At 51.7% G+C, this 24,332-nt stretch overlaps 10 protein-coding genes across 10 annotated transcripts; 4 read left to right on the forward strand and 6 right to left on the reverse strand.

Annotated features, from left to right (window-relative positions):
* Nucleotides 1-8: 8 nt before the first annotated feature.
* P174DRAFT_436389 (inositol-3-phosphate synthase INO1) lies at nt 9-2,168 on the forward strand. Its single transcript, XM_024826029.1, has 4 exons — nt 9-122; nt 251-1,065; nt 1,116-1,878; nt 1,932-2,168. The coding sequence occupies exons 2-4, from the start codon at nt 359-361 to the stop codon at nt 2,064-2,066; spliced, it is 1,605 nt and encodes a 534-aa protein (XP_024686586.1). The 5' UTR covers nt 9-122; nt 251-358; the 3' UTR covers nt 2,067-2,168.
* A 58-nt stretch (nt 2,169-2,226) lies between these two features.
* Nucleotides 2,227-3,680, reverse strand: P174DRAFT_436391 (putative 1-aminocyclopropane-1-carboxylate deaminase; the record flags this gene model as incomplete). The annotated part of the gene is made up of 1 exon (XM_024826030.1): nt 2,227-3,680. A coding segment is annotated over one exon (948 nt), but the record flags the coding sequence as incomplete, so codon positions are not given.
* A 202-nt stretch (nt 3,681-3,882) lies between these two features.
* Nucleotides 3,883-5,648, reverse strand: P174DRAFT_508354 (bifunctional alcohol dehydrogenase/S-(hydroxymethyl)glutathione dehydrogenase). The gene is made up of 6 exons (XM_024831453.1): nt 5,428-5,648; nt 5,338-5,352; nt 5,123-5,237; nt 4,927-5,062; nt 4,234-4,871; nt 3,883-4,185 (listed from the first exon to the last, which is right to left on the reverse strand). The coding sequence occupies exons 1-6, from the start codon at nt 5,446-5,448 to the stop codon at nt 3,971-3,973; spliced, it is 1,140 nt and encodes a 379-aa protein (XP_024686588.1). The 5' UTR covers nt 5,449-5,648; the 3' UTR covers nt 3,883-3,970.
* A 784-nt stretch (nt 5,649-6,432) lies between these two features.
* On the reverse strand, nt 6,433-7,292 carry tim9 (protein transporter TIM9). Its single transcript, XM_024826031.1, has 3 exons — nt 7,204-7,292; nt 7,059-7,128; nt 6,433-6,945 (listed from the first exon to the last, which is right to left on the reverse strand). The coding sequence occupies exons 1-3, from the start codon at nt 7,209-7,211 to the stop codon at nt 6,751-6,753; spliced, it is 273 nt and encodes a 90-aa protein (XP_024686589.1). The 5' UTR covers nt 7,212-7,292; the 3' UTR covers nt 6,433-6,750.
* A 2,159-nt stretch (nt 7,293-9,451) lies between these two features.
* Nucleotides 9,452-12,341, forward strand: P174DRAFT_426343 (putative Rho GTPase activator (Sac7); the record flags this gene model as incomplete). The annotated part of the gene is made up of 3 exons (XM_024825379.1): nt 9,452-9,608; nt 9,746-10,039; nt 10,105-12,341. 3 exons carry the CDS (start codon nt 9,452-9,454, stop codon nt 12,339-12,341), a joined length of 2,688 nt encoding a protein of 895 aa, XP_024686590.1.
* Nucleotides 12,342-13,140: 799 nt separating this feature from the next.
* Nucleotides 13,141-14,433, forward strand: P174DRAFT_508356 (PIG-F family protein). Its single transcript, XM_024831454.1, has 4 exons — nt 13,141-13,668; nt 13,764-13,826; nt 13,865-14,049; nt 14,109-14,433. The coding sequence occupies exons 1-4, from the start codon at nt 13,312-13,314 to the stop codon at nt 14,260-14,262; spliced, it is 759 nt and encodes a 252-aa protein (XP_024686591.1). The 5' UTR covers nt 13,141-13,311; the 3' UTR covers nt 14,263-14,433.
* A 246-nt stretch (nt 14,434-14,679) lies between these two features.
* P174DRAFT_1438 (uncharacterized protein) lies at nt 14,680-16,856 on the reverse strand. Its single transcript, XM_024821139.1, has 2 exons — nt 16,802-16,856; nt 14,680-16,703 (listed from the first exon to the last, which is right to left on the reverse strand). Exon 2 carries the CDS (start codon nt 16,457-16,459, stop codon nt 14,786-14,788), a length of 1,674 nt encoding a protein of 557 aa, XP_024686592.1. The 5' UTR covers nt 16,460-16,703; nt 16,802-16,856; the 3' UTR covers nt 14,680-14,785.
* Nucleotides 16,857-17,579: 723 nt separating this feature from the next.
* Nucleotides 17,580-18,089, reverse strand: P174DRAFT_1436 (uncharacterized protein). The gene is made up of 2 exons (XM_024821137.1): nt 17,789-18,089; nt 17,580-17,711 (listed from the first exon to the last, which is right to left on the reverse strand). The coding sequence occupies exon 1, from the start codon at nt 18,030-18,032 to the stop codon at nt 17,796-17,798; it is 237 nt and encodes a 78-aa protein (XP_024686593.1). The 5' UTR covers nt 18,033-18,089; the 3' UTR covers nt 17,580-17,711; nt 17,789-17,795.
* Nucleotides 18,090-18,770: 681 nt separating this feature from the next.
* P174DRAFT_426346 (putative DNA helicase) lies at nt 18,771-21,351 on the reverse strand (the record flags this gene model as incomplete). Its single annotated transcript, XM_024825380.1, has 5 exons — nt 18,771-18,855; nt 18,966-19,026; nt 19,125-20,575; nt 20,647-20,716; nt 20,790-21,351. The coding sequence occupies 5 exons, from the start codon at nt 21,349-21,351 to the stop codon at nt 18,771-18,773; spliced, it is 2,229 nt and encodes a 742-aa protein (XP_024686594.1).
* A 2,014-nt stretch (nt 21,352-23,365) lies between these two features.
* Nucleotides 23,366-24,291, forward strand: P174DRAFT_381201 (pirin family protein; the record flags this gene model as incomplete). The annotated part of the gene is made up of 2 exons (XM_024823066.1): nt 23,366-23,714; nt 23,777-24,291. The coding sequence occupies 2 exons, from the start codon at nt 23,366-23,368 to the stop codon at nt 24,289-24,291; spliced, it is 864 nt and encodes a 287-aa protein (XP_024686595.1).
* Between the last annotated feature and the right edge of the window lie 41 nt (nt 24,292-24,332).

The following is a 24,332-nucleotide window of genomic DNA, read 5'->3' on the forward strand; positions in this document are numbered from 1 at the left end:
CACATCGTACATCAGCTTCTGTTCCCAGTCCAAGAATTTTCCTGGTTCTAAGCTTTCTGATCACACTCTCCGAGGCGTGATCGCTTAAAAACCGTCAAAATTTTCGGCACACTTCTCAACTCGTAAGTACTGCGTCATGCCCGGAACCTTTCCCCGTCTCCAGGTCAGGAAGCTCAATTTGAGCCTTCCTTCCTCGACTTGCGAGTGAATAACATCACAATTGATCCGAGCTGACATACTTTGTCTCTAGGCGTCACCACCCGTTCAACGGCCGGCGCTCATCCTCTCGTGGTGGAGCACCGGATAGTTCACTATACATCCAATAAATCACTCGAGCTTTTCAGCAACTTTTAACGCAATGGCTCCCCACGCAAACTCGGATGCTGCTGCCAATGGCGCCGTGAACGGGTCGGCTCGTACCACCACCGCTCCTCTTTTCACCGTCAACTCGCCCAACGTTGAGTACACTGACAACGAGATCAAGAGTCAGTATGCTTACCACACCACTGACATCACTCGCACCGCCGAGGGTAAGATGGTCGCCACTCCCAAGGTGACCAACTACCAGTTCAAGGTTGACCGCAAGGTCGGCAAGGTTGGTATGATGATGGTCGGTTGGGGTGGAAATAACGGTTCCACGGTGACTGCTGGTATCCTTGCCAATCGCCGCCACCTCGTCTGGGAGACCCGCGAAGGCGAGCGCGCTTCCAACTACTACGGCTCCGTTGTCATGAGCTCCACCGTCAAGCTTGGTACTGATTGCAAGACGGGTGAGGAGATCAACATTCCGTTCCATGACATGCTCCCGATGGTCCACCCCAATGATCTGGTCATTGGCGGTTGGGACATCAGCAGCATGAACCTTGCCGATGCCATGGATCGGGCGCAGGTTCTTGAGCCAACCCTCAAGCAGCTGGTTCGTAAGGAGATGGCCGAGATGAAGCCCTTGCCCAGTATCTACTACCCCGACTTCATTGCTGCCAATCAGGAAGACCGTGCAGACAATGTCCTCGAGGGCGACAAGGCCTGCTGGGCTCACGTCGAGCGTATCCAGAAGGACATGCGGTGAGTGCAACCACTGATCCAATAGTGGAAGATGCTAATAAAGCCAATAGTGACTTCAAGGCTCAGAACGGCCTGGACAAGGTCATTGTCATGTGGACTGCCAACACCGAGCGCTACGCTGACATCATCCCCGGCGTCAATGACACTGCAGACAACCTGCTGAACGCTATCAAGGCCGGCCACCAGGAGGTTTCTCCCTCTACCGTTTTTGCGGTGGCTTGTATCTTGGACAACGTTCCCTTCATCAACGGATCGCCCCAGAACACTTTCGTCCCCGGTGCCATCCAGCTTGCTGAGAAACACGGAGCCTTCATTGGTGGTGACGACTTCAAGTCCGGCCAAACCAAGATGAAGTCAGCTCTGGTTGACTTTTTGATCAACGCGGGTATCAAGCTCACCTCGATAGCCAGCTACAACCACCTGGGTAACAACGACGGCAAGAACTTGAGCTCTCAGAAGCAGTTCCGTTCCAAGGAGATCTCCAAGTCCAATGTCGTTGATGACATGGTCGCGGCAAACCACCTCCTCTACAAGGAGGGCGAACACCCCGACCACACTGTTGTCATCAAGTACATGCCCGCTGTCGGTGACAACAAGCGTGCTCTGGATGAGTACTACGCCGAGATCTTCATGGGTGGCCACCAGACCATCAGTTTGTTCAACATCTGCGAGGACTCTCTGCTTGCTTCCCCTCTGATCATCGACCTGGTTGTCATTGCCGAGATGATGACTCGTATCACCTGGAAGTCGGCCGATGACGCCGACTACAAGGGATTCCACAGTGTTCTCAGTGTGCTGAGCTACATGCTCAAGGTATGTATCCTTGGTTATCTTCTGCGCATAGACCATAGACTAATGGATTACAGGCTCCTCTGACTCCTCCTGGCACCCCTGTCGTCAATGCTCTGGCCAAGCAGCGCTCTGCTCTGACCAACATCTTCCGGGCCTGTGTTGGTCTCCAGCCTGATTCTGAGATGACCCTGGAGCACAAGCTCTTCTAGGAGAAGTCCTTCCACGATCATGCTATCGCATCTGCCTATTAATAGTTTATCAGTAGCCAACTATAGCCACTCATTATTATGAATCAATTATCGTACTTACTGTTCGGTCACCATACTGTAGTTTATCATTGCGTATCAAGTCATTTTTATTCATCGAACTCTTTGCTCGCGGTTGAACCGAATGAAATGTAGTTTAGATATCGACTCATCCATAGTAATATATGTCTCAACTCAATACACCTTATAGTCCAAGTGATCAGTGCCGATGCTACTTGGCCCTACCAATGTCGCTATAGGCATTCAAAGCCGGCTGCCCCCCAAGATGCGCGTAAAGCACAGTCTTCCCTGCGAACTCGCCCTTCTTCGCCAAATCAATCAACCCCGCGAAGCTCTTCCCTTCATACACAGGGTCCGTGATAAACGCATCCTTACTCGCCGCATACTCCATAGCCTTGATGGTCCCCTCTCCAGGCACCCCATAAACCCCCTCATGGTAGTTCTCATCAAGAACCACATCCTCCTCGGTGATATCGTCCTCCTTCAATCCAATCTTAACAGCTGTACTCTTCGCAATCCGCAGCACCTGCGCCCTCGTCTCCGCCGGCCTCGCCGACGCATCAATCCCAATAACCCTCCTCTTTTTGCTGCTTTGCTCCATCCGCTCCAGCAACTTAAACCCAGCAATCATCCCCGCAAACGTACTCCCCGTCACGGCACACACCACCACCACATCGAAGAACACCCCCATCTCGCGCTCCTGCATCGCCACCTCAAACGCCCACCGCGCGAACCCCAGCCCGCCGAGCGGATGGTCTGACGCCCCGGCAGGGATATAGTACGCGCGCTCGCCGCGCGCCTCACACTCGGCCATCAGCTGCTTCAAACTCTCTTTATGCTCGATCCCAAAGCCCGCAGGGTGAAGCCGCACATCCGCGCCCATCAGCCGCGATAGCTGGATATTGCCTACTCTGTCATAATGCGCGTCCTTCCACTCAACCCAGTGCTCCTGAACGAGGCGGGGGGTGAGGCCTGCGTGTGCGGCGGCGGCGGCGACCTGGCGGGTATGGTTGGATTGGACGCCGCCGATGGAGACGAGGGTCGTGGCGTTCTGGGCGAGGGCGTCGGCGAGGAGGTACTCGAGTTTGCGGGTTTTGTTGCCGCCGTAGGCGAGGGCGGAGTTGAGGTCCTCGCGTTTGGCGTAGATGGTGGTGTGCAGGTCTGCGGAGGTGTTGGGGAGAGGGTGGATGGGGAGGGGCCAAGGGTGAGGGTGTAGCGGGGGATGGAGGCGAAGGGTTCTGGGAGGGGATTTCAATGGTCATTTTTGCTTTGCTTTTTGTTGCTTTTGGCTGGTGGTTGGTGGTGTAGAGGTGGAAAGAGTAGCAGTAGCTGTCCCTCTTATACTGTGGGCCAGCATCTCAAGTGCCTCATGTCGCTGAGACGGCGCGTGTTGTAACTGGTATGCTTATCAGCATGCATCGTCAGTCATTCTCCGATGGATTCGCGGATCGGACGTTGTCCGCTTGATAGGAAGATGCCCTTGGGAGTTTCGGAGTAGTCATGGAATTCCGATGCGGGGTCGAGGTGATGGTTATCTTTGTGGTGGGGAAGTTGCGCGTCTCTGTTAGACGAAGATCTATCTAGCGTATTCAAAGTTGGTTGCAGAGGGGTAGTCGTGGATCAAGGATCAGCAAGGTCCTCGGTCACTGACGGATATACACTGTGGTGAGGACCTTGCGAGCATTAGGAGACGTACAAGTAGTCGCTTGGTACACCGTTCTATCTACTGCGAATTGCTCAAACTTATACACATTCAATTGCAATAGAGAAATGGTATATTGATACGCCATAGATCGTCAGCTCGTCTGTATCTGATTTTACACATGGAGAAAAAAAAGAACCCCCCTCTACGACATGTCGACAACGCAGCGGATGCAGTCACCCTGCTTCATCTGCTCAAAGGCAGTGTTGATCTTGGAGAGAGGCTCGCGGTGGGTGATGAACTCGTCCACCTTGAGCTGGCCGTTCAGGTAGTCGTCGACCAGAGCGGGCAGCTGTGTACGACCTTTGATGCCACCGAAAGCGCATCCTTTCCATACACGGCCAGTAACGAGTTGGAATGCTATTGATCGTGAGTAAATCGCCACTAAATGATTGGACACACACTTACGTCTGGTAGAAATCTCCTGGCCAGCAGCAGCAACACCGATGACGATACTCTCGCCCCATCCCTTGTGGCAGGCTTCCAGGGCGGCGCGCATAACACCGACGTTGCCTGTGCAGTCGAAGGTGTAGTCACAACCACCATCGGTCATCTCAATGAGCTGCTCCTGGATGGTCTTGCCGTTGAGCTTGGTGGGGTTGACAAAGTCGGTGGCACCGAACTTGCGAGCCCACGCCTCCTTGCTGTCGTTGACATCGACGGCAATGATCTTGCCCGCCTTGTTCTTGACAGCACCCTGGATGACGGAAAGACCGACACAGCCAGCACCAAAGACAGCCACATTCGAACCCTCCTCAACCTTGGCAGTGACAACCGCCGCACCGTAGCCGGTGGTGATACCACAACCGAGCAGGCAGGACCGGTCAGTAGGAATCTTGGGTGTGACAGCGACAACGGAGATATCAGCAACAACGGTGTACTGGGAGAAGGTGGAGGTGCCCATGAAATGCAACAGGTCCTTGCCGCGGGCCTTGAACCGCGAAGTACCGTCCGGCATCACACCCTTGCCCTGTGTGGCACGGATCTTGCCGCAGAGGTTGGTCTTGCCGGACTTGCAGAACTTGCACTCACGGCATTCGGGCGTGCTTCATACCGGCGTTAGCTGGATATTCCTCGGCAGGTTCACCGCGGGGAACGTACTAAAGAGCAATGACATAGTCACCGGGCTTCACCGAGGTGACACCCTCTCCTACTGACTCGACAATACCAGCACCCTCGTGTCCGAGAATGACGGGGAAAGCACCCTCGGGGTCCTTTCCAGACAGTGTGTAGGCATCTGAAGCCGATTAGCCGTGGCACCTTTTCTGGAAGCTCTTCCCAACCTAGAGATACCAACCTGTGTGGCAAACACCAGTGTGCAGAACCTTGATACGGACTTCGTGAGCCTTAGGAGGCGCAACCTCGACATCCTCAATCGAGAGAGGCTCGCCAGCGCCCCATGCAACGGCAGCCTACAGTTCCCAGTGTTTTTAGCTTGTGTGCGCGGATGGATCGCAGTATAACCTAGCCAAGCTGGATTCCGGAAGGGTGCAGTAGCATCAATGGTCGTACCTTGCAAGTGATGGTCTAAATGTCCAGTCAGCAACCACTTCTCACGAGAAGGTAATCAATTTTGATGATATAGTGCCGATATCGACTCACCTTTCCAACAGTGTCGGCCATGATGTTAACAGGTTCGGAGTTCGGATGGTACGGGAACTCTGCGGAAGAGGAGCGCAGGGAAGGTGAGGTAAAGAAATGTCTTTATGGAGGAAGAACGATAAGCGCGCGAGCCTGATTATAAAGAACCAATGCTCGAGACGAGTCGATCGGGAAGTGGACCTTTGGTCTTCTGAGGAGGTCAAAATTCGGCGAGGGGGAGGGGATGACGGTGGGGTGAGGGGTAGCAGCGATGCTTAGAACAGACGCCGACGGGAAACTCTCGGGTTGGGCAATCTCATCTTCTGGGTTATGACTCCTCGTCCTTTGAGATTTGGATCATGACAGGTGGATCCTTAGTAATAATAAAAGTAGTAACAAGTCAGAACTGCATATAATCCCCTCATGTCTCCGCATTCTCCAATTGATATGGTGATGCTCTGGTGCCGCAGTTGATCCAGCTTCATTGTCCGGATAGACTGTTCATTACTATGATGCAGTCAACTTCTAGGGAATATGAGCTGTAGAGCCAGCTCAGCAACACTCTATACCATAAAACCCGGTTGTCAACTGAGCAATATTATCCTGGCTCGACCACCTCTATACACCAGATACCAAGCTCGAGGCCGAGTTCGGCCTGCTCTCTCAACCAGGATGAGCTATCAATGACCAAAGTGTCGAAAAGGGTAATGTTTTCCGGGCGACATTTGGTCCGTGTCCCCGCCAAGACCATCCACCAGCTACGAGCCCGTGAGGCAGGATAGCTCCAGGAGATCCCAACAGAATGCTTCGTTTTATCGTTCAATTGAATTGATAATCTCACAGCGAATCGACCAATAAGTTTCGATCGTCGGGCTACACTAGATTGTGATCACCCAAATTGGAGATTTTTCCCAGCCTTATCCTTGTATCAGGCTTGCTTGTCTCTGATAAGAAAGCTTCAACTGCGTCATACTGAGTTACATATTTCCTAGACAGATACCCATGAAGGTGGATCGTCTAAAATGACTCCGAGTTTTGCGGCTTCAGTGCCTTCATTTTTCTGCATTGGACAATGTGACGGGCCATCAACCCATCAAGGGCTACCGTCTCATGAGTCACGAAAGTAGGAATATGCTATATGGTACATGTTACACAGATCAAAGCAAACCCAAGAGGATACCTCCCACTATAGCCCCTTCACGGCGGATTCTTCTCCGCTTTCATGCAGGAACCAGCCCAAATGCCCATTTATTGAGCCGAAGACGATCATGCCCCAGGGCTGTGAAATAGATCCCAACGCATTCTATACACCATACGAAGAGAAGAGACAAGACCAGAGGTAAATTACCGGCCAGGCATTTGTCCACCCTGCATCATAGCAGCGTTCTGCTCCTGGAAGCGCTCGTTCAAGCGGCCAGAAGCCTTCATATATTTGTCCACACAGCGCATGACACAACCTTCTTCACGGGAGATGAGGGACTTGGTGGTAAAGTCGTTGACGCAGTTGTCGAAGCAGCGCTGGACGAGCTTGGAGTACATCTGTATGGCGGAAAACAGTCAGAGGCAGGTCTCGACGGCCAATGGGTCGAAGATATTGGACACTGGGTAGGCCACGTTGGGCGGCCGGATCAAGGCGACAGATAAGAACATACAGTCATAAACTCCTTCAGTTGCTTCCTTTCCATGCGAGAAGCGAGCTCTCGCTGTTCCGCGGCTGTAAGTCTGATGTCCCATGTTAGTTTGGCACACGATCGCAAGTCGGGCCTACTGAAGACTCCGTAGGCAAAAAGGACTTACCCGTCCATTATGATGTGATCTAGATGTGGCTTGAAAGACAAAGCAAAAGAGAAACGTTGGATGATGATGTTTCGATCAAGCACAATAATATTTGCTGAGCCGGCACTTGATAACCTTCGCGGCTGCGGAAGCTACTGTTTTACAATCACGTGATGCTTGATGAGCTCATGTGACCTTCATCACCTGTCTCTACCTTAAGAGTTTGTGCGGTCCATCTACCCCTGGATGCCTCTGGATGATGAGGATGATGCATCATTGTGCAGATTTTAGGCTTGTGAATCTAAAAGTTCACAGTCAAGCTATTAGTACACCAATTTTGTGAGCTCTTATTGAGAATCGCGCTCCTACCGCCGTTATACAACGGAAGAAAGCTCATCCACACCCGAAGTGTCACCAACTGGCTTCACTCTACAACTACTGAGACTAACCCCTTTAGGATAGCCGAGCGGCCAACTTAAAAAAAGAACGCTGCCACCAGCCAGAAGTTGGGCTCCATAATGTGAAATTGTGGCATGGACAGAACCATGGTCATCAGCCTTGCAACATTGCCAACCCCACCAGGGTCACCACCCAACATACCTTCTCTGGAAGTGATCATAGCTAGCTAATTAATGGGATGAATGCTCTCTTACTCTGGCTTGGATTATCTATGGATTTAACGGCCAGTTTCCATTAGGAAGTTTTTTGCCGTTGCTAAGAGTTTCTGATGCCCCTTCTATCCACAGTTGCATATGTGGCATACTGGCATTAGCTTCTGCTTGGTTTTGGTGGATCAGTGGCTTCACACAGCACCTATCTGAATTTATCCGTAGATTATATTGGCTGTATCGCGGCAGACTCCGACTGGTATGCAATATCTGTCTTCAGTATAGTTCAATTAGCATATATATTGAGCTTACATCTGTGGCGTGTACTCCCCCTGTTAGTCTTGGAACAGTGTGGTATACCAGTTACCTAGTCTACGGAGTAAGGAAGAGCCTGTTCTGCTCATCGTCATTATATCATTCTTAGTTACGGAGGACAGTGGTGTGCCTTTCTTTGTATGTATTTGGGACCTGCCGACTAGGTCATCGGCCCCCAAAGGTCTCGACTGCTTGGGGGAGGTGACTCTCTTATTACTTTTCCCCTTCGAGAAGACCTAGTCCGTACTCGGTACCTTACTATCTACCACCTTTGGTCTAGTGCTACCTTTTACTTAGTCGAAACTAGCCGTACCTGCTAGTCACTCCTGTGGGCGGGGAATCGTCAGCGTTCCATCGACTTTCTCGATAGTCTAGACAACTAAGACAAGCAGGACTGCAGGACTCCAAAACTTCGAGAGCTGCTGGTTCCTTGGTTCTGGGTCTTTTCACTACTCATGTAGCAATAAGCAATCATTACATAGCGCCCTGTAAGGTACCTGTCTAGTTATTTTGTATGTCCTCCGTAGATGGTAGTCGATCACTCGTCAAGAAAATTATCCTTCTAACCTTACCTCAGCGGTCATGGTCATAGTCGTCGATGTGTAAGGTAATAATAATAATAATATAATAATAATAATAAATCGGTTCAGCCCATCAACGCCCCTCATTCTCCTCCATCGCCATCTCCTTCGTGGTGTTTCCGCCAATCCTTTCTCTACTCCTCCTCTCTCTCAGGCGTCCTAACTGATTATTGAATAAAAAACCCACCCCTGTCTCCATTTAGTCTTCGCTCCCTTGAACTGAGACCTTCTCTAAGGGATTGGTTATTCCCCTCCCTTCCCACAGTTCCCTGGAGGAGCCTGAAGCCACTGTCAGCCTGAAGAGAGTAACCGTCCCTTGTGCCTCTCCAATCTAATCACCCTTTCTTCCATCCACCGTACCCTTTGACCCCTCCGACTTTGACCACTTTTTTTCCCACCCTCTTCCTCCTTCTTTCCCCGTACTCCCGTCCTCGCCATTTCAGCTCCGTCTCATCGCCACTCGGTCGCATTTATCATCGAGGCGCCCACGGGACTTATCGAGCTGGATTTCCCCGCATTATTAACTGACCGTCTCCTTCGTCGATCCGCTGTGGGCGTTGCGGACGGCGCGCGGCTCTTTTCTCCCGCTGGCTTGACTAGTACCCGGGCTATTTTGGGATCACAGTCCCAGCCTCGGGGATCCTGCGAAAACACGAGGGCGGTGACGAAGGACTCGGTTTTATCACCTACCCCAGAGTTACTCTTTCGAATAAGAGACCCTATAGATCTCCCGCCAACTCACATTTCTCGAACACTCTCGACATCATGGTGACAGGCAAGTCGCAGCCTGGCACTGAGCCGGTCCACCCCCTCCCACCCTCTGCGAACCATGACGGAATCGCGACCTCTCCACCATCAAAGCGAGACCTGGCATCTTGGTGGAGGCAGTTTAAACGTAACACGAGGAAAGAGGATGTCAAAGGTACGCTATTTGGAAGAAAAAAGCCCTTGTCTGTTGGAAGCGCCGGTTTCTGAGTTGCCTCTGATGGGCGACCTCGGTTGCGAACCAGCGCTCCTGGTCCATGCGACACCTTTCCTGCAGTTCGACAAACTTGACAGCTAGCCCTGTTTTTGTTATGCTTGCTACATCTATTCTGCGTGCAATTACCACGAGCGTATCCAGAAAGCTGCTGTGCTTGGTGCTTGGGTTATTTCTGAGACCTGTTTCTTATGTGAGGCTAATCCGCCTTTTCTCAACAGAAAAACCTCAGGGTATCTTCGGTGTTCCCCTCAACGTCAGCATCAAATATGCGAATGTCGCGATCTCCCTCACGAACGATAACGGCGAAAGCTTCATCTATGGTTATGTACCCATCGTCGTCGCCAAGTGTGGTGTCTACTTGAAGGAAAAAGGTACGAACAATCGATCTTCTTCTTTGCTCAGGCCAACGGCCTACTGACAGCGGTTTTATTTCTAGCAACGGACGTTGAAGGCATTTTCCGTTTGAATGGATCTGCGAAACGTATCAAGGACCTGCAAGAGATCTTTGATTCGCCGGAGCGATATGGGAAAGGGCTGGATTGGACCGGATACACTGTGCACGATGCTGCAAATGTCCTGCGTCGCTACCTTAACCAACTCCCCGAGCCGATCGTCCCTTTGGACTTTTACGAGCGGTTTCGCGAGCCGCTACGTGCGTACCAGAGGCAGGTCCAGGAAAATGGACCCTCGGCTGATTCGGATGCGTTTGATCACGCAAAGGCTGTCGCGGCCTACCAGCAACTAATTAGGGAACTTCCCCCACTGAACAAACAGCTGCTTCTCTACATCCTTGATCTCCTCGCCGTCTTCGCGTCCAAGTCTGACCAGAATCGAATGACTTCGGCTAACCTCTCCGCCATTTTTCAACCTGGACTACTGTCTCACCCACAGCACGATATGTCGCCAGATGAGTACAAGCTGAGTCAGGATGTTTTGATTTTCCTGATCGAAAACCAGGACCACTTCCTTTTCGGAATGAATGGTACTGCCGCAGATGAACAGACCCTGAAGGAGGTCGAGGGCGGTACTGCTCGCCGAACGACGACGAATTCCAATATTAGACGCTCAGTATCCAGCGCGAGCGGCGGCGCGGATAGCTTCCGCAAGTACGAGAATCTGCGTAGGAACGTCTCCGTGTCCTCGAAGCATTCGCGTCATTCAAACAACTCTCCTGGACCGGTGACACCAACCTCCTTGAGTGGTGTTGGAGTCCATCGGAGCAACACATTGCCATCTAAAATGTCACCAATATCTTCCGCGAGGTATGGCAGGGTTCAGGAATCGACCAGCGTTCAACCGTCTGGGCTCAACCCTTCTGTCCAGAACTCCCGGTCATCCAGCCGCGCCCCGACGTCGCGGGAAGAAACTAGCCAAACGACGCCGGCGCCTCCTTCAGGATCCAACGCCGAGTCTGGCACCACATACATTCACTCATCCACCCATGGCCCCATGGCAAAAGTCGCCGAAGCTCGCGCGCCCATCGCCGAGAAGCCTGCCATTCAAGACCCTCTACCGACCCTGGTGTCCTCCCCTCCGCCGCCCGTCGTGACTCCAACCAAAGAGCGAAAGTTGTCTACTTTCTTCACCAAGTCCCCTCCGCAGAACGGTGAGCTGAAGGAACCCCGTCAGCCAAATCGCCTGAAGAAGAAGCGGATTCCAGACAGTGCCAGCGAGAGTGCCCACAGCTCTTCTCTGTCGCTACAGGCGGCGCCAGGTGAATCTGTTGTGAGCGTCGTTCCCTCGGCTGCACGGGCACACGAAGCAGATGGTGAAGCCGGAGGGGCGACCCCTAGACCTCCAAACACGACAAATCCCGGAGATGATACCACCATTAACGCCGCTGAAGAGAAACCAGGCGTCCAGAATGACTTGCAGAATGCAGACAATTCGCTGAGACCGCATGGTTCGCGCACACCCTCCATGAACTCTCGCTCCTCATTCACAGATCATTCGGATCTCGATCAGACAGACGAGAAAGCGGATCGCCGGGAGCACCGACGGAGTTGGAGGTTCCATCGGTCGTCTAAGCGCAGCAACGAACAAATCGGACTCGGTCTTGCATCGCCACCACTTTCCGCATCAAATCCCAGCGCTGAGCGCAGCACGACCTCAGTTGGCAGTTGGCACCAATCCAGCAAGAGCTCGCCGTCGGATATGCAACAGTTCGCCAGCGACCCATCCCAGCAACCTTTGAGCCTGGACGCTGAGATAAACAATAGCGCAGCTCCAAAGGAAAGCACGGAGCCCGAGAAGCGGAGCCTCTTTGGAAAATTCAAAGCCAAGGTTGCGCAGGTCCGGGATGGCGTGAGGGATGAACGAGACCGTACAAGAAGCCCGGCGCAACCGGATTCTGAGAGACCCGTGTCCAACCATACCATGTCCCCTGCTGGCAAGGACAGAATCAGCAGTGGACCTGCGCCAATTGAGGTACCAAAGGAGAGCAGAGAAGAGCAAACGCGCTCGCCAGTGTCCCCAATTATGTCCAGCTCCGGCCTGCCCCCGGCGATCCCGGAGGAACCCCGCACTCCGGAGAGTCCTGTCATGCCGCGTACCGATCCGGACTTGGACAAGGAAGCAACCGCCGCTGTCCCTGCTGATCCTAGCAACCCATCGCACACTGAAGCTCTTGCTGCCGCGCAGCCTGAACAGAACATAGAACCTCTTCTAAATTAGATGCCCTCGTCAGGCTCGGCATGCTATTGCCCTGAGCGCCCCGAAACGATCTGCGGGGCGAGCCACGGCTCGCCCTATGTCACTTTTTGGAATGTAACGCAGCCAGATGCCTTTTTTGCAATGTCTTTCAGTCCTTTGGTATGCTCGGAAGTGGGCCGGTATTCGATTGTTCTCGTGTATTTTTCTTTATGCTTGTCGAACTTCTAGCTATAAGTTCGCTTGCACGAATTTGTTTTCGTCTCGACTCTACACCTTCTTTTGATTTGCTGGCTATGTCCAGGTGCCTATCTAGAGCAGCGGTGTTCAAGCTTTTTGCTGTCTGTTTGTTCTCGAGGCCAACGCAATGAGTGGGACTGTATATCGCGTCTCTGTTCGGTGGGCGTGTCCCATTCATACCCCTGATCCCCTTTCTATTACGCCGTTTCATGCGTCACGATTCATGTTTTCCCGTATTTCCTTTCGCCCTCGCTACGGGGTAGTTAGCTTTGCTTCTGGTGTTACCTCTCATTCGTGTGGGTATAGGATGGAAAAACAAAACACATAGAGCACTTTTCGACGCTTGGATCGCTTCCTGTGAGCATTATGTAGTCAGTAGTGTCATTTGCGCCCATGAATGAGGACGACGTGGGTCATTATCAAGAGTATTCAAATGACTGTGGTCTATGCCTGAAAATGAAGGCGGCATATTGACACCTAACAATCAAGGCAACCACCCCATAGCTCATGGGACGAGCCAATCAGGAGTCAGGGGATCCGGCCCAGCCGCCGAACTCTCCCAAATAATTCAGCATCGTCTGCAACTACCTCAAGTTTCAACACTCGCTCGTTCTCAACATCGTCCTCGCACACTCCGTTGAATAGTCCACAAGGGCGCTCCTGCGCCCATTACTCCCCTCATCATGACTTCAGCGCCACCCTCCCCTCTCCGCGCAGCCAATGCCGCTTCCTCCACGCCAGTCCCCCTCCGACCATGAAACCCTCCGCTCCGCCCGTGAATATCCTCCCAACGCAACTCGCCCGAACATACTCCTTCGTCCATCCCGCCGCACTGCTGGCCATCCTGGCCGTCCGGTTCCAGGCGCTGGTCGCTGATCCCGTCGCGGAAATGCTGAATACGCTCCCCTTCTTGGCCCTGCTGCAGGTGACATACGTGATGGTGTGCCTGCCGCCCGCCGGGTCGGTGCTGTCCTCGCCGCCGGCGTCTCCGGTAGGCGAGGGAGATGATAAGGACAAGGAGAAAGAGAAGAGGAAACTCCCGGTTCGAGCGGGGAAGCTCGGCAAGAGGAAGAACCAGGCGCATGCGGCCGGTTTGTCGGCGAAATTGACGGTACGCTCCTCCTCTTTCAACAAACATAATTCGATCATGGGTCAATTTAACGCTTGTGCTGGTGCCGATGCTAACGGTTGTGGTTATGGTGACAGCCCGCCCTCCTCTCCCTAACCCTCACCTTCCTCCTCGCCACCCCCGTCCTCGCCATCCTCCTCGTTCTCTTCGGTGCCCCCTAACAACACACAACGCCGAGACGGTCCTCTGCGCCGCGCACATGGCGCTCCTGGCCTCGACGGCGCTGATCTACGTACATGGTGTCGACGGCGCCGTGTGGCGCGAGGTGTGGGCGTTTGCGCGCCCGGCTGATGCCGTCTGGGGCGGTGCGCTGGGGACGGCTCTCGGGGCATGGTTTGGGGCTGTGCCGATTCCGTTGGATTGGTGAGTTTTCCTTCTTTTGATCCTGGGTTGGGATTGTGTTGATGCTGATGATGGATTAGGGATCGTCCGTGGCAGGCTTTTCCGATTACTATCCTGACGGGTGCGTATATCGGGTTTGCTGTCGGATCGGTCGTCTCTCGGTCGTCGTGGTTGTTTGGGAAATGGCTTGAATTTATGCCGGAGCAGGATGATCAGGATAAGAAGACGGAGTGAGGTGGGTTGAATGAGCTGAGTTGAGGCATAGCATTTAGCGTCTGTAGTCGGTTTTATGGTTCTTGTAGATAGTGCGTAGTCATAGTCTTGATTTGGAGTTTAAGTTTACTTCCGGAGCCTGTGTATGTCCTTCGATCTATTGATATCTATATATGGAAGGGGTTATAGATCAAGTGAATGGTGGTATCATAGGACAGACTTTCATCATGGAGTTGAGTAGGACAGTAATTGATATCAAGAAGGTCATGACGGGGCCTCACAACGGCCAATGCGATCAAGAGCACTTGTTCAACAATTTGGATCAGTCATGAAAGAAAGAGATTTGAGAGAGCTCCAACTTAGTAAATCCGACGCCATGGAAGGGTATCAATGGCGCAATGAGAAGAAATGAAAGAGGTGGAAGGATTGATGGATGTTTTTCAAGAGGCTCATCGCCTCCGCCGTGTTAACGTGAGGATAAGTGAGACCTCCACATTGTAAGGCCCCGAAAGCCAGCCGGACGACCATTGGCGGCTGGGCGATGTCATATCATACGAGCAACCTCGATGCGCCGGTTACACTGCCACTTCGACCGTCCGAACACATCGTCCCTGGAAGAGCCTCCAGGACTCTCCACATCGGATTCACTCTCGTACGGCGAGCCGATCTTTTCCGAGCAGGTCACGGAGTCTGTTGGACAGCGAGCCAATGCTTTCCTCATACGATCAAGCTCCTGCGACTCTCGGCTGCGGATTGGGTACATCGTGCCCACGGATATCGAGTTGTTAGCGAGCCGCTGCAGTTGCTCGACGTCTTCCTTGAGACTGGTAACCTGCGTCTCCAGGTTTCTTCGCGCGGTCTGCTCTCTTCTCAGGAGCATGACCAGTGCACTGTATTGCTCGACTGAGATCCCGCTGAAGTCGCTTAATGAGGTCGAAGATGGCGTTTGCAAAGTCCGCGATGGCTGCACGTTGCTAGGTCGTATTGTAGCGGTGCTGATTGGCCGACCGTCCGGCGTGAATTCGTCGCTCTTCAGCTCCCCGGTGCCGGCGGACTGGGGATGAGCCGATGACTTGTTGCGGACATGCCGTCTGCTCTTGGTGGGGGTAGAGACTTTATTTTCTCTCGGGGCCTCGGCCGGCGAAGTCTCAGCGCGGACATTCTGCAATCGAGCAATGGCAAACTCAAGGTCGATTAACTTGACCTCTAGGGTTGTGAGTCTCTGTTCGAGAGAGATATCTTCGCTGTGCTGCATGCTGTTTACAAGATCTCCAATGTTCGGCGTTATGCTGTCCCGTTCCTCCTGCTTCTGAGGCCCTTCAACGGGGCGCTCGCTGGGGGTTTCGGATGTGCTGGCAACTGTTGTTCTTGTAGGAGGCCGTTCGGATATTTCGCTATCTGAGGCCATATCAAAAGCTGATGAATTGACGTAGGTTGTTTCAGTGCTGCGTCGTCTCCACTGGATAGGGGACATCCGGTGATCTCGTGCCATCGCGCGAAGTGCATCAGCACTTCGTGATCGCCTCTTTACTCGAAGGTCCTCGCGGCGTAGCAGGTCTGTCTGGTCGCTATTCGCATGAGAGCTCCTGTCCCGGCTCCATCTTGCGCTATCCGTATTAAAAACTGTCTCCATCGCGTTTCGGGCGTCTTCGGACATGATCAAGCTCGGCAGTGTAGCTCGCCGGCGACAAGAAAGTGCCGGTGCAAAACTATGAGAGCTAGCTTCGGGCACCCGCAAGCCGCCACCTTCCCGTTGAAGAGGGCTGCTCGAGCTTGGCGTCTGTGACTTCGGACTCTGGAGCTCTAAGAAGGAAATCTCGGTCATGTCCTTGTTTGACCGAGGCGTTTGCGAGTCTGGGGTAGGGGAATCCGAGACGGTGTCGTCGAGATCATCAGTATCACTCCGCCTTTTGCGGGTGAAGATCTTTCGCATGACCGTCTTCAGAGTGCTTCCTGTTCGCCGATGCGTATTGGACCCTCTTGTCAATGTGTCTTGGGCATGGTGCCGGGGCGCTGCTCCTTGGGAATTTCCGCGCAATGCGCTCGGTAAAATAGGAGACCTCGAGCCGCGCAGAGGTCCACGGGGACTCAATACCATTTGGTGGGATGTGACCTGTGGTAAAGCGGTGCCCTCATACGACTCCTGTGCTAGAGTAGAGTGACGGCGAAGTTGCACTGAGCTCCTTTCCGTACTGAAGCTGGAGCCCGCCATCTTCATTCAAATGCTTCATGTATAGTATATTCAGCCAAAGCGCGACTGAGATCGGCGACTGTAGGGATTTGATATACGCTTTGTTATTAAACCTGGGTATTCAGAGGGTATCTGTCAAACTGGACTTTGCCAATCAGATGAGTATAGCTTAAAGCTTATTTGAAGCGACTGTGTGGGAAGATATCGACTGAGAACATATGGGGTATCTCGAATATAGGGAATCAATGGGTCGAAAACAAGGAGAGTGTGCCTGGAAGCAAGAGGGGCAGTTAGCAAAGTATTCCGCATAACAAGATCAAAGCTAGCGCAGGGAGCCGGTGGAGGGGTTTTATCGAGATTGATTCTTACGTTAGAGTTGTATCAAGAATGTGTAAGCAGTTGGTTTGATATCTTAAGAGGCCATGCTCGAGCCACAACGAGAGACAAGAAATGCAGATGAGATGATGTCAAGCTTCCCATGAATCGAAGATCGCAATAAGAGAGGGAGGTGACCAGAAGATCAAATGAGCGACAATGAAGCTACCAGGGTGGTAGGTGACCGTGGTTGAGATGGCCTTGTCAGACGTCGGTATCTCCACACAATCCGAAGGACAACCGGGGGGTAGCTGCGCACGGGATCAGATAGCATCGGAACGATATAGCCTAATTGAGATAATCGTGGACAACGGAATGCAACGAAAGACACGACGCTTGTTCTGGATGCATGACCGATGCGTTTGACCTAAATCGGGAACAAGAACACGGGCTGCAGCAGCGGACTGGAGTCAGGCTGAGTGACAGGGGGACGTTCGACAGGGGTTCGACCGAAGAAGTGTCAGAGTATCAGACACACACTACTGAAGTGAGCAAAAGAATGGCCAGACCAAGAATGGTGAGACCGGTACGTTGTTCAAGGAGGAAGTCTCTGAGAGAATGGAAGCTAAGCAGGCAACAAAGTAGGCGGGTTGTATGGAGACACGGAGTCAAGATTCAAACTACTAATTCCTGACAGCATCATCGTCGGACACACACCATCAAGGACTAGCCAAAGAGAACGGCGGGTTGGTAAGACTATTCGGGCCTTGACGACCAAGTGGGCCAACAAAAAGAACGGATGTTTGGGCGGCGGCTGTTAGTGCCGCGTCGGTGCGTTCAAGGCAGTTTCAGTTCTGTCAGGGGGTGGGAAGTCGCTTGAATCTCAATCCCGGTCAAAGTTGAGGATCGTAGCCTTCTGGATTATTCTGGTCTGAAACTCCTCGTGGTCTGTGCTGCGAATCATCTGGGTGCAAGATAGATAAATGTTGTCAGTGAAGGTCGCTATCATCCTTGTAGTGAACGCTCATTGGGGCCAAATACTTGGACATCAAACAAGCCGCAAAGTCAACGAGAACCTGTAATGACAAGATGGCGTACTTCCAAGGTTAATAGTGAGTGGAACATGAGCTCGGAGTTTGAACGTCAGTCTGTAAGACGGTAACTGTGAGACGGTGAGAGGTGCTGAGACACGCCAAGTGGGTGCTCGGATTTGGAATTCCCTCCTAGGTACCCGCGGGTTGACTTGAATAATGGATAATAATAATGAAAGATATACGATTTTCATGTCCAGAATCTCGAATAATGACACCGTTTGACACGGCTTATCCGCAGAATGAGCGCATGCGCTAGAGAGTAGGGACTGTAGGAAGTGGGCTAAGGAGGCGTCTAGCTGATAAAGAATTAGTGCCATGTGCTTCTTGGAGTCTGGGCTCTCCAGTGAATGCATAGTAGCACATGGTATCTACCGCTCTGGCAAAAGCAATTAATGACCTCAGTAGCATTAACAACGTATTTCTACGACCTAACGTAGGATGCTTAGCGGGCAGTAGACTGGACTCGCCCTCAACCGTTCTAGCTGTGATAATTCCCTCCCTCGTCAGTCCGTCGTCATGTACACAGACATACGAACGTGACTTGAAGACCTAGAGTCTTTCAAAACCCTCGTATTTAGTCGGACTATTCCGGCCAGTCAAATAGTACCGATCTAGGCGGATCTCGAAAATATAACAGCCATAGGTTGCGGGGAATGCTGCGCTCAGACGCACAAGGATCTGCGGTTTGACGATTGATTGCATCAGTTATTGCAGGGTCTTGACAAACAACGAGACCGTGCGGCATCAGTGTACGGCTAGCAGTAGAAGAAGCGTCCCTCAGAGCGTGGTCCAACGGGACCGGTTTGTTGGGAGCAAGCGGCTGTTTACACTCGTCTTTCAGGACACTACGCGGCTTGGTGTCGATAACCTGATTATCGCGACGGCTTGCCTCGAGATGACTGTCTACCATCTTCGAGACTCGTCTTCCTTTACAATAGTTCCCCTGTATCTGGGTAGCGTAGATCCGCATGTTCTTCGAGAAATGCCATCCATCGCTTGAGAAAGGCACTTCCTCTGCAAGGCAAACATTTCACGTTAGCAGGCTGCCAACACTCGTCCACAAAGCTGACGGACGTGAATGCGATTTCTTGAAAACAAGTTACTGATGATTGCGGCGCACTCACTTGCTGATTGTCTCCGAATCACCACATATGCATAGATGCCGTTTGGGACGAGTCATGGCCACTAAATGACACAGAATGCATGCAGATTAGCAACAAGTAAAAAGATGGGAAGGCAAGTCCAATCAACAATGAGAGGAAGGAGGAAACACCGAGACATACCGTTCAAACGCCGCTTCTCCCCCAAAAATCCCACTTCGTGCTCGGAATTACTACGAACAAGACTAACCACCACGGCCTCCTTCTCGCGGCCTTGGAAACCATCCACACTTCCGAGCTCGAGACCAGGATACTTTTCTCGGAGCATGGAAGAAAGCAGGGCAAGCTGACCGTTGTACGGAGTAATGCAGGCGATGTCTTCAGGCTTTACGCCGGCCTGTATGAGGTTTTGCACGTGCTTTGCGACGACCAAAGCTTCCATTTCGTTGCTCTTGCTTTCGCCAAGCAATGCTTCCTTTTTCCCTACGTCGTCATCTTCAGTCTTCTCGGGAAAGTCGCCGCCTTGTGTGTCCCAGAATACGACTGGCTCTCTCGTATCATCAGTCTCCTCAACGTCATAAGGTAAATCCTTAAGGAGACGTGACTTCACGGCCTCAGCGGCAATAAGCTTAGATTCGTACAGCTCGTTGGATGGGAACTGCATAATCTTTTCATGCATCCGATACTGTGTGGTTAGCATCCTCTTGATACCGGGTCCATGCAATGAAAGAAGTCGGTCAAACAACGTTGTCTCCAGAGAAAAGTCGCCATTGATTTCTGCAGAACTGGCTGAAGCGTCTTTCGTGTCTGATTTCCCTTTCTTCTTTGCGTTCTTCGATTTTTCAACGGAAGACTTGACGGTAGGGGGAAGCTGCAGGTGGTCTCCCGCAAGGACCACTTTAGACGCTGGCAATAAGGGGATCCAGCACTGAGCCTCCAGAGCTTGACTGGCCTCGTCGATAACAACTACGTCAAACTTCTGATTCTTCAGTTGGTGACCGCCAGCCCCATGGAGCGTAGCAAGAACAACATTGCTTTCGCGAACCAAGTTGTCCACACATTTTGACTCCCGCTCGCGAAACTCACGACGGAGTTCTTTCAGATCATCATAGATTGCCCGCCTCTCCCGACCGGTCCTGGTTTTGCGAATACTAGCTTGTTTTTCATCAATCTCCTTCCTCACATCTTTGACGATCGCTGCCGCTTCCGAAGTATGAGTGAGCACTTCTAGGGAATGCTCAAGCACTGACGGCAGCAAACGAGCGGGATGGCCTATGCGTACCACTGGTGCTTTGTTGGGAGCTAGTCTTTCCACGATATTGTCGACGGAGATATTGGACGGTCCGCAAACCAGTACGCGGAGTTTTCGTTTGACCATTTGAAGAATCAGCTCAATCAAAGTGTGAGTCTTGCCTGTCCCGGGAGGCCCGTGGATGAGAGCCACATCCCTGGACGCCAAAGCAAACCGTATAGCTTCTTTCTGCGAATCGTTTAGAGTTGGATCAACGAACTCAACGGGGCCAATGGCGTCATAATCTGGTTGCATTGGAGACGTATGGCCAAAGGCAACTCGCATAAAGTGCGAGTATTCTGAGTCCGTCATTTTAGCCATTTTCTCCATGGTTTGATTCATACTAGAAGGAGTAAGTCATTAATTCCCCAAGCTCAGTTTCAGCAAGGGCCACGGGGGAGGCAGCCCACATACCGTCGGTACGTCACGTCGTTTGCAAGTTTTATGCTGCCGTCGACCATTAGCATAAGTCGGATACGATCAGCTTGCTACCCTTAGTATAGAAGGCAGTGCCGGAGGTCAATGAGCCATGTTGCTTTGAGCGATAGAAAACATACAGCCATAGTTTCTTTCCCCAGAGCTCCTCAATTGCCTCATCGTCCTCCTTGGATCGGCCACCACCCCTTTTTGTCCAAACGCAATCCATATACTTCGCTCTCCAACTCTTGTAACAACCCCTTCCGGGCCCTTAGATGCTTCGACTGCATCTTTCCCACCAGCTTTTCCCTTATCCTTCGAAAGCTTTTTGCTCCCCGACCCACTTGTGTCGTTCACGCGGACAATATCCCCGACTCGGATTCCGTGCGCACCAAGCCTCGGTTCTCCGTCAGCTCCAGCTTTGTCATCGTCGCCCTTGTTAGTCGTAGATTTGCTCGAGGATACAGCTGCATCGGCAGTGAACTCGCCGACAACGCGCCCGCCCAGTCCGGTTCGGCATTGCGATAACACAATTCCCGTCAGCGCGTAGCCTGTTGCTTGTAGAGTTCGACGCGTCGAAGGTGAGACTGAGGCGGCGGTGCTGGCTAGTGAGGAGGAGGAAATTTCAGCTTCGTGCTCTTGAAGAAGTAACTGCAATTGCGCTTGTGCGAAGTGGGGTATCGAGATCGGTTCAGGAGACATAGTGGGAAGGTAGAACTTGAATTCCTAGGACGTCATGAGATAGAAGCTTTCACAAGAACACCAGAGCATTACTGAAATGTTGAACGTACGCGAGTTTTGCGGTAATGGCACCTGTGGTGAGGTATCAACCGATCTCCCCTTGGGAGCTTTGGAAGTGGTCGGAGATAAGATCTAGATATGTCCGTAGCTGGCGCCTTGTCACGTGAATGCGATGAAGCTGGGATCTGGCTTAATCATTGTTGTATAACTCCCATTATGTACGTTGCCCATCCTCACATATGCAAGGCACTAACGTACTATGGATGACCGGTATTTGTTCTTGTGATACTGGTAATGGGTCCAAGGCGAAGGCTTGGAGGCTGTATTTGGGATGGTATCGGTCCTACAGGGGCCTCGATCATTGTATAATGAGCGCAAGCCAACCTTACTCAGGGGAGCTTCAGGCAGCACATATCGCTTCTTTAAGTGAGACGCTGATTTCCGCCGTGCTTCCGATCCATCTACCAGCAATGACTTCTGTACAAGACATCCATATTTGACAGTCTCTATGCGTGCTGTGCAGACAAGCTGCAAGTGTTGGATCACATATCCTTGGTGCGTCCTCCTGTTATTTCGGGGTTCTTCCATGATGGGCTGGATCCTGCCTTCAAATACCTTTCCCAAGTTGGAGTTACCTGCAATGATCAGCATGCTGCCGGGCGCCTAGAGACTCCAACCATGGATACACGTTTTGAACCCCCTGCAGTCCCTCCTGGCCGAGGGTCAGTATCGTGTACTTCGTACATGACGAAGGCCATGCTCAATGGCCTTGTGAAGGTGCAGGTCTGCAGGGGCAAAGAGCAGTCGTAGCATCCATCCACGGGTCTTTTGTTATTTTACAGCGACCAACATATTTGAATAATAGGACAAGTGCGCCCGGATTATGACCTTACTCAAGAAACTTATATGCCTATGTACGTCGAAAACGGTATCATCGATGGATAAGATTACATTAAGAGCATTCGAAATCACATACCTGGCCCTGAGCTTAATGTAGAAAGGGCTGGGCAGCAGAAGCTACCAGAGCATGGCATTATCGCTTGCTGGTTTGGTCAGCTTGGTGATAGAATAATCACATATACTGACTAGCTGGAAATCCAATATCAAGGTACATAAGCGCCTGGCATAGAAGGTATCAGTAATTCTCAGAAGCAGCTATTTTTGAATGACCAGGAAGAGATGTGGTCATTTAAGCATGAATAGACCCCTGTTTCTGGTTATATATAACGCGTTTGTACTTCACGCCCAATAAGTGTGCAGTACGCATATTAAGAGAGATATTAAGCTTATTATAGAGAAGAATAGTAACAATACTGTAATCAAAAGTCATATTAAAATATAAAGATAAGTATAGATAGTGCTTGTGATATTGCATTGAGCCATCGGCCTTGATTTTTACAATAATTCCACTGATTTAGAAACAATGAATAAGGCGCATTAAGGCTAGCCTTCCTAGGTGGTCTCCGTTGACAGCTGGGGCTACCCACACCACGTGACAAGATCTTCAACACCTTAGTAAACCATACAATTGCTCGTTCAGCGAGTAAAAAGAAGATATATGCAAAAATAATGCCTGCTGATTCAAGGTCGACAATTTATTAGTATTACCTGACTAATGATCCAGGCTCTTCTACTACGTTGTGGCTTGTTCTTCGAGGATGACGGTACCATCTTCAGACTCTGGTCCGGCTCTTGAAGCTCTTTGTCAGGCCTTATCTCATGCTGATAAAGCTTAACCCTATCCAAAGTATGCTCAATGACGCCACAACCCGAGGATATATATATAGCCATGCTCAAGTTCAGACAACCTTTTTGTTCCTTCCTCAAAAACCACAATCCATTCAAGAGTAATATCTTTGATCAGCATTGATACAATTCATTGAGTCCTCGCTTCATTCACCAACCAACCGTTCGCTGCTATAGCCGAAGTCCCAGCTACAGCATCTGAAGACTCGGGGACACCAATAATATCATCATGTCAAAACCTCTCAGCCACATCAAGATCGCACTCCGTCGCTCTAGTGAGCGCGGCTACGCCGAGCACGGCGGCTGGCTGAAAACATACCACACCTTCAGCTTCGCCGACTACTTCGACCACCGCTTCCTCAACTTTGGTTGCCTGAGAGTGCTGAACGAAGACCGCGTCGCTGCACGAAATGGCTTCCCCCTACACCCTCATCGGGATGCAGAGATCTTCAGCTACATCCTCAGTGGCGAGCTGACACACCGGGACAGCATGATCAAGAAGGGAGCAGAAGGCGCGCAGGGCAAGCAATTCTACCGTATGCGGAGAGGTGATGTGCAATTCACGACTGGGGGAACTGGTAAGTACCTGCTTCTGATGCATTATGACGTTGCGAGGGGTAGATGCTAACCCGACTATCAGGAATTGCGCATTCTGAACAGAACGAATCGAGCAAACCCGTGCATTTCCTTCAGATCTGGGTCCTGCCCTGGAAGTACGGACTGAAACCGCAGTATCACACGATGTCCTTCAGCGAAGAAGCGAAACGGAAGTCCTTCGTTCCGATCCTGTCGCCGTTGGCGGCAGGGCCAGACGCGACGCCCGCAGAGGAAGAGGCTGCTCGTCCCAAAATTCCAGACACGATTCCTATCCACGCCGACTTTCTCATGGGAGCTGGAATTATCGCGCCGGACACAACGTTCAAATGGAGCGTTGGCGCAGGAGATGTGGTCAGCTCGAAGAAGAAGAGGAATGTATATATCCATCTGCCCATGACGAAACAAGGCAAAGCGAAGATCAGGCTAGATGGAAGGGAAGACGCTGTGTTAGAAGAAGGCGATGGTGCATTTGTTACTGGAGTGAACGCTGGGGATATGCTTGCAGTGGAAAGTATTGGGGAGGCTGAGGCTGAGGTGGTGGTGCTGGACAGTAATTAAGGTGTTTGTAGTGATAATGAACGATAGAACTTTCGTTTTGT

This window comes from Aspergillus novofumigatus (assembly GCF_002847465.1).
Source record: "Aspergillus novofumigatus IBT 16806 chromosome Unknown P174scaffold_1, whole genome shotgun sequence".
NCBI classification, from domain to species: Eukaryota; Fungi; Ascomycota; class Eurotiomycetes; order Eurotiales; family Aspergillaceae; genus Aspergillus; species Aspergillus novofumigatus.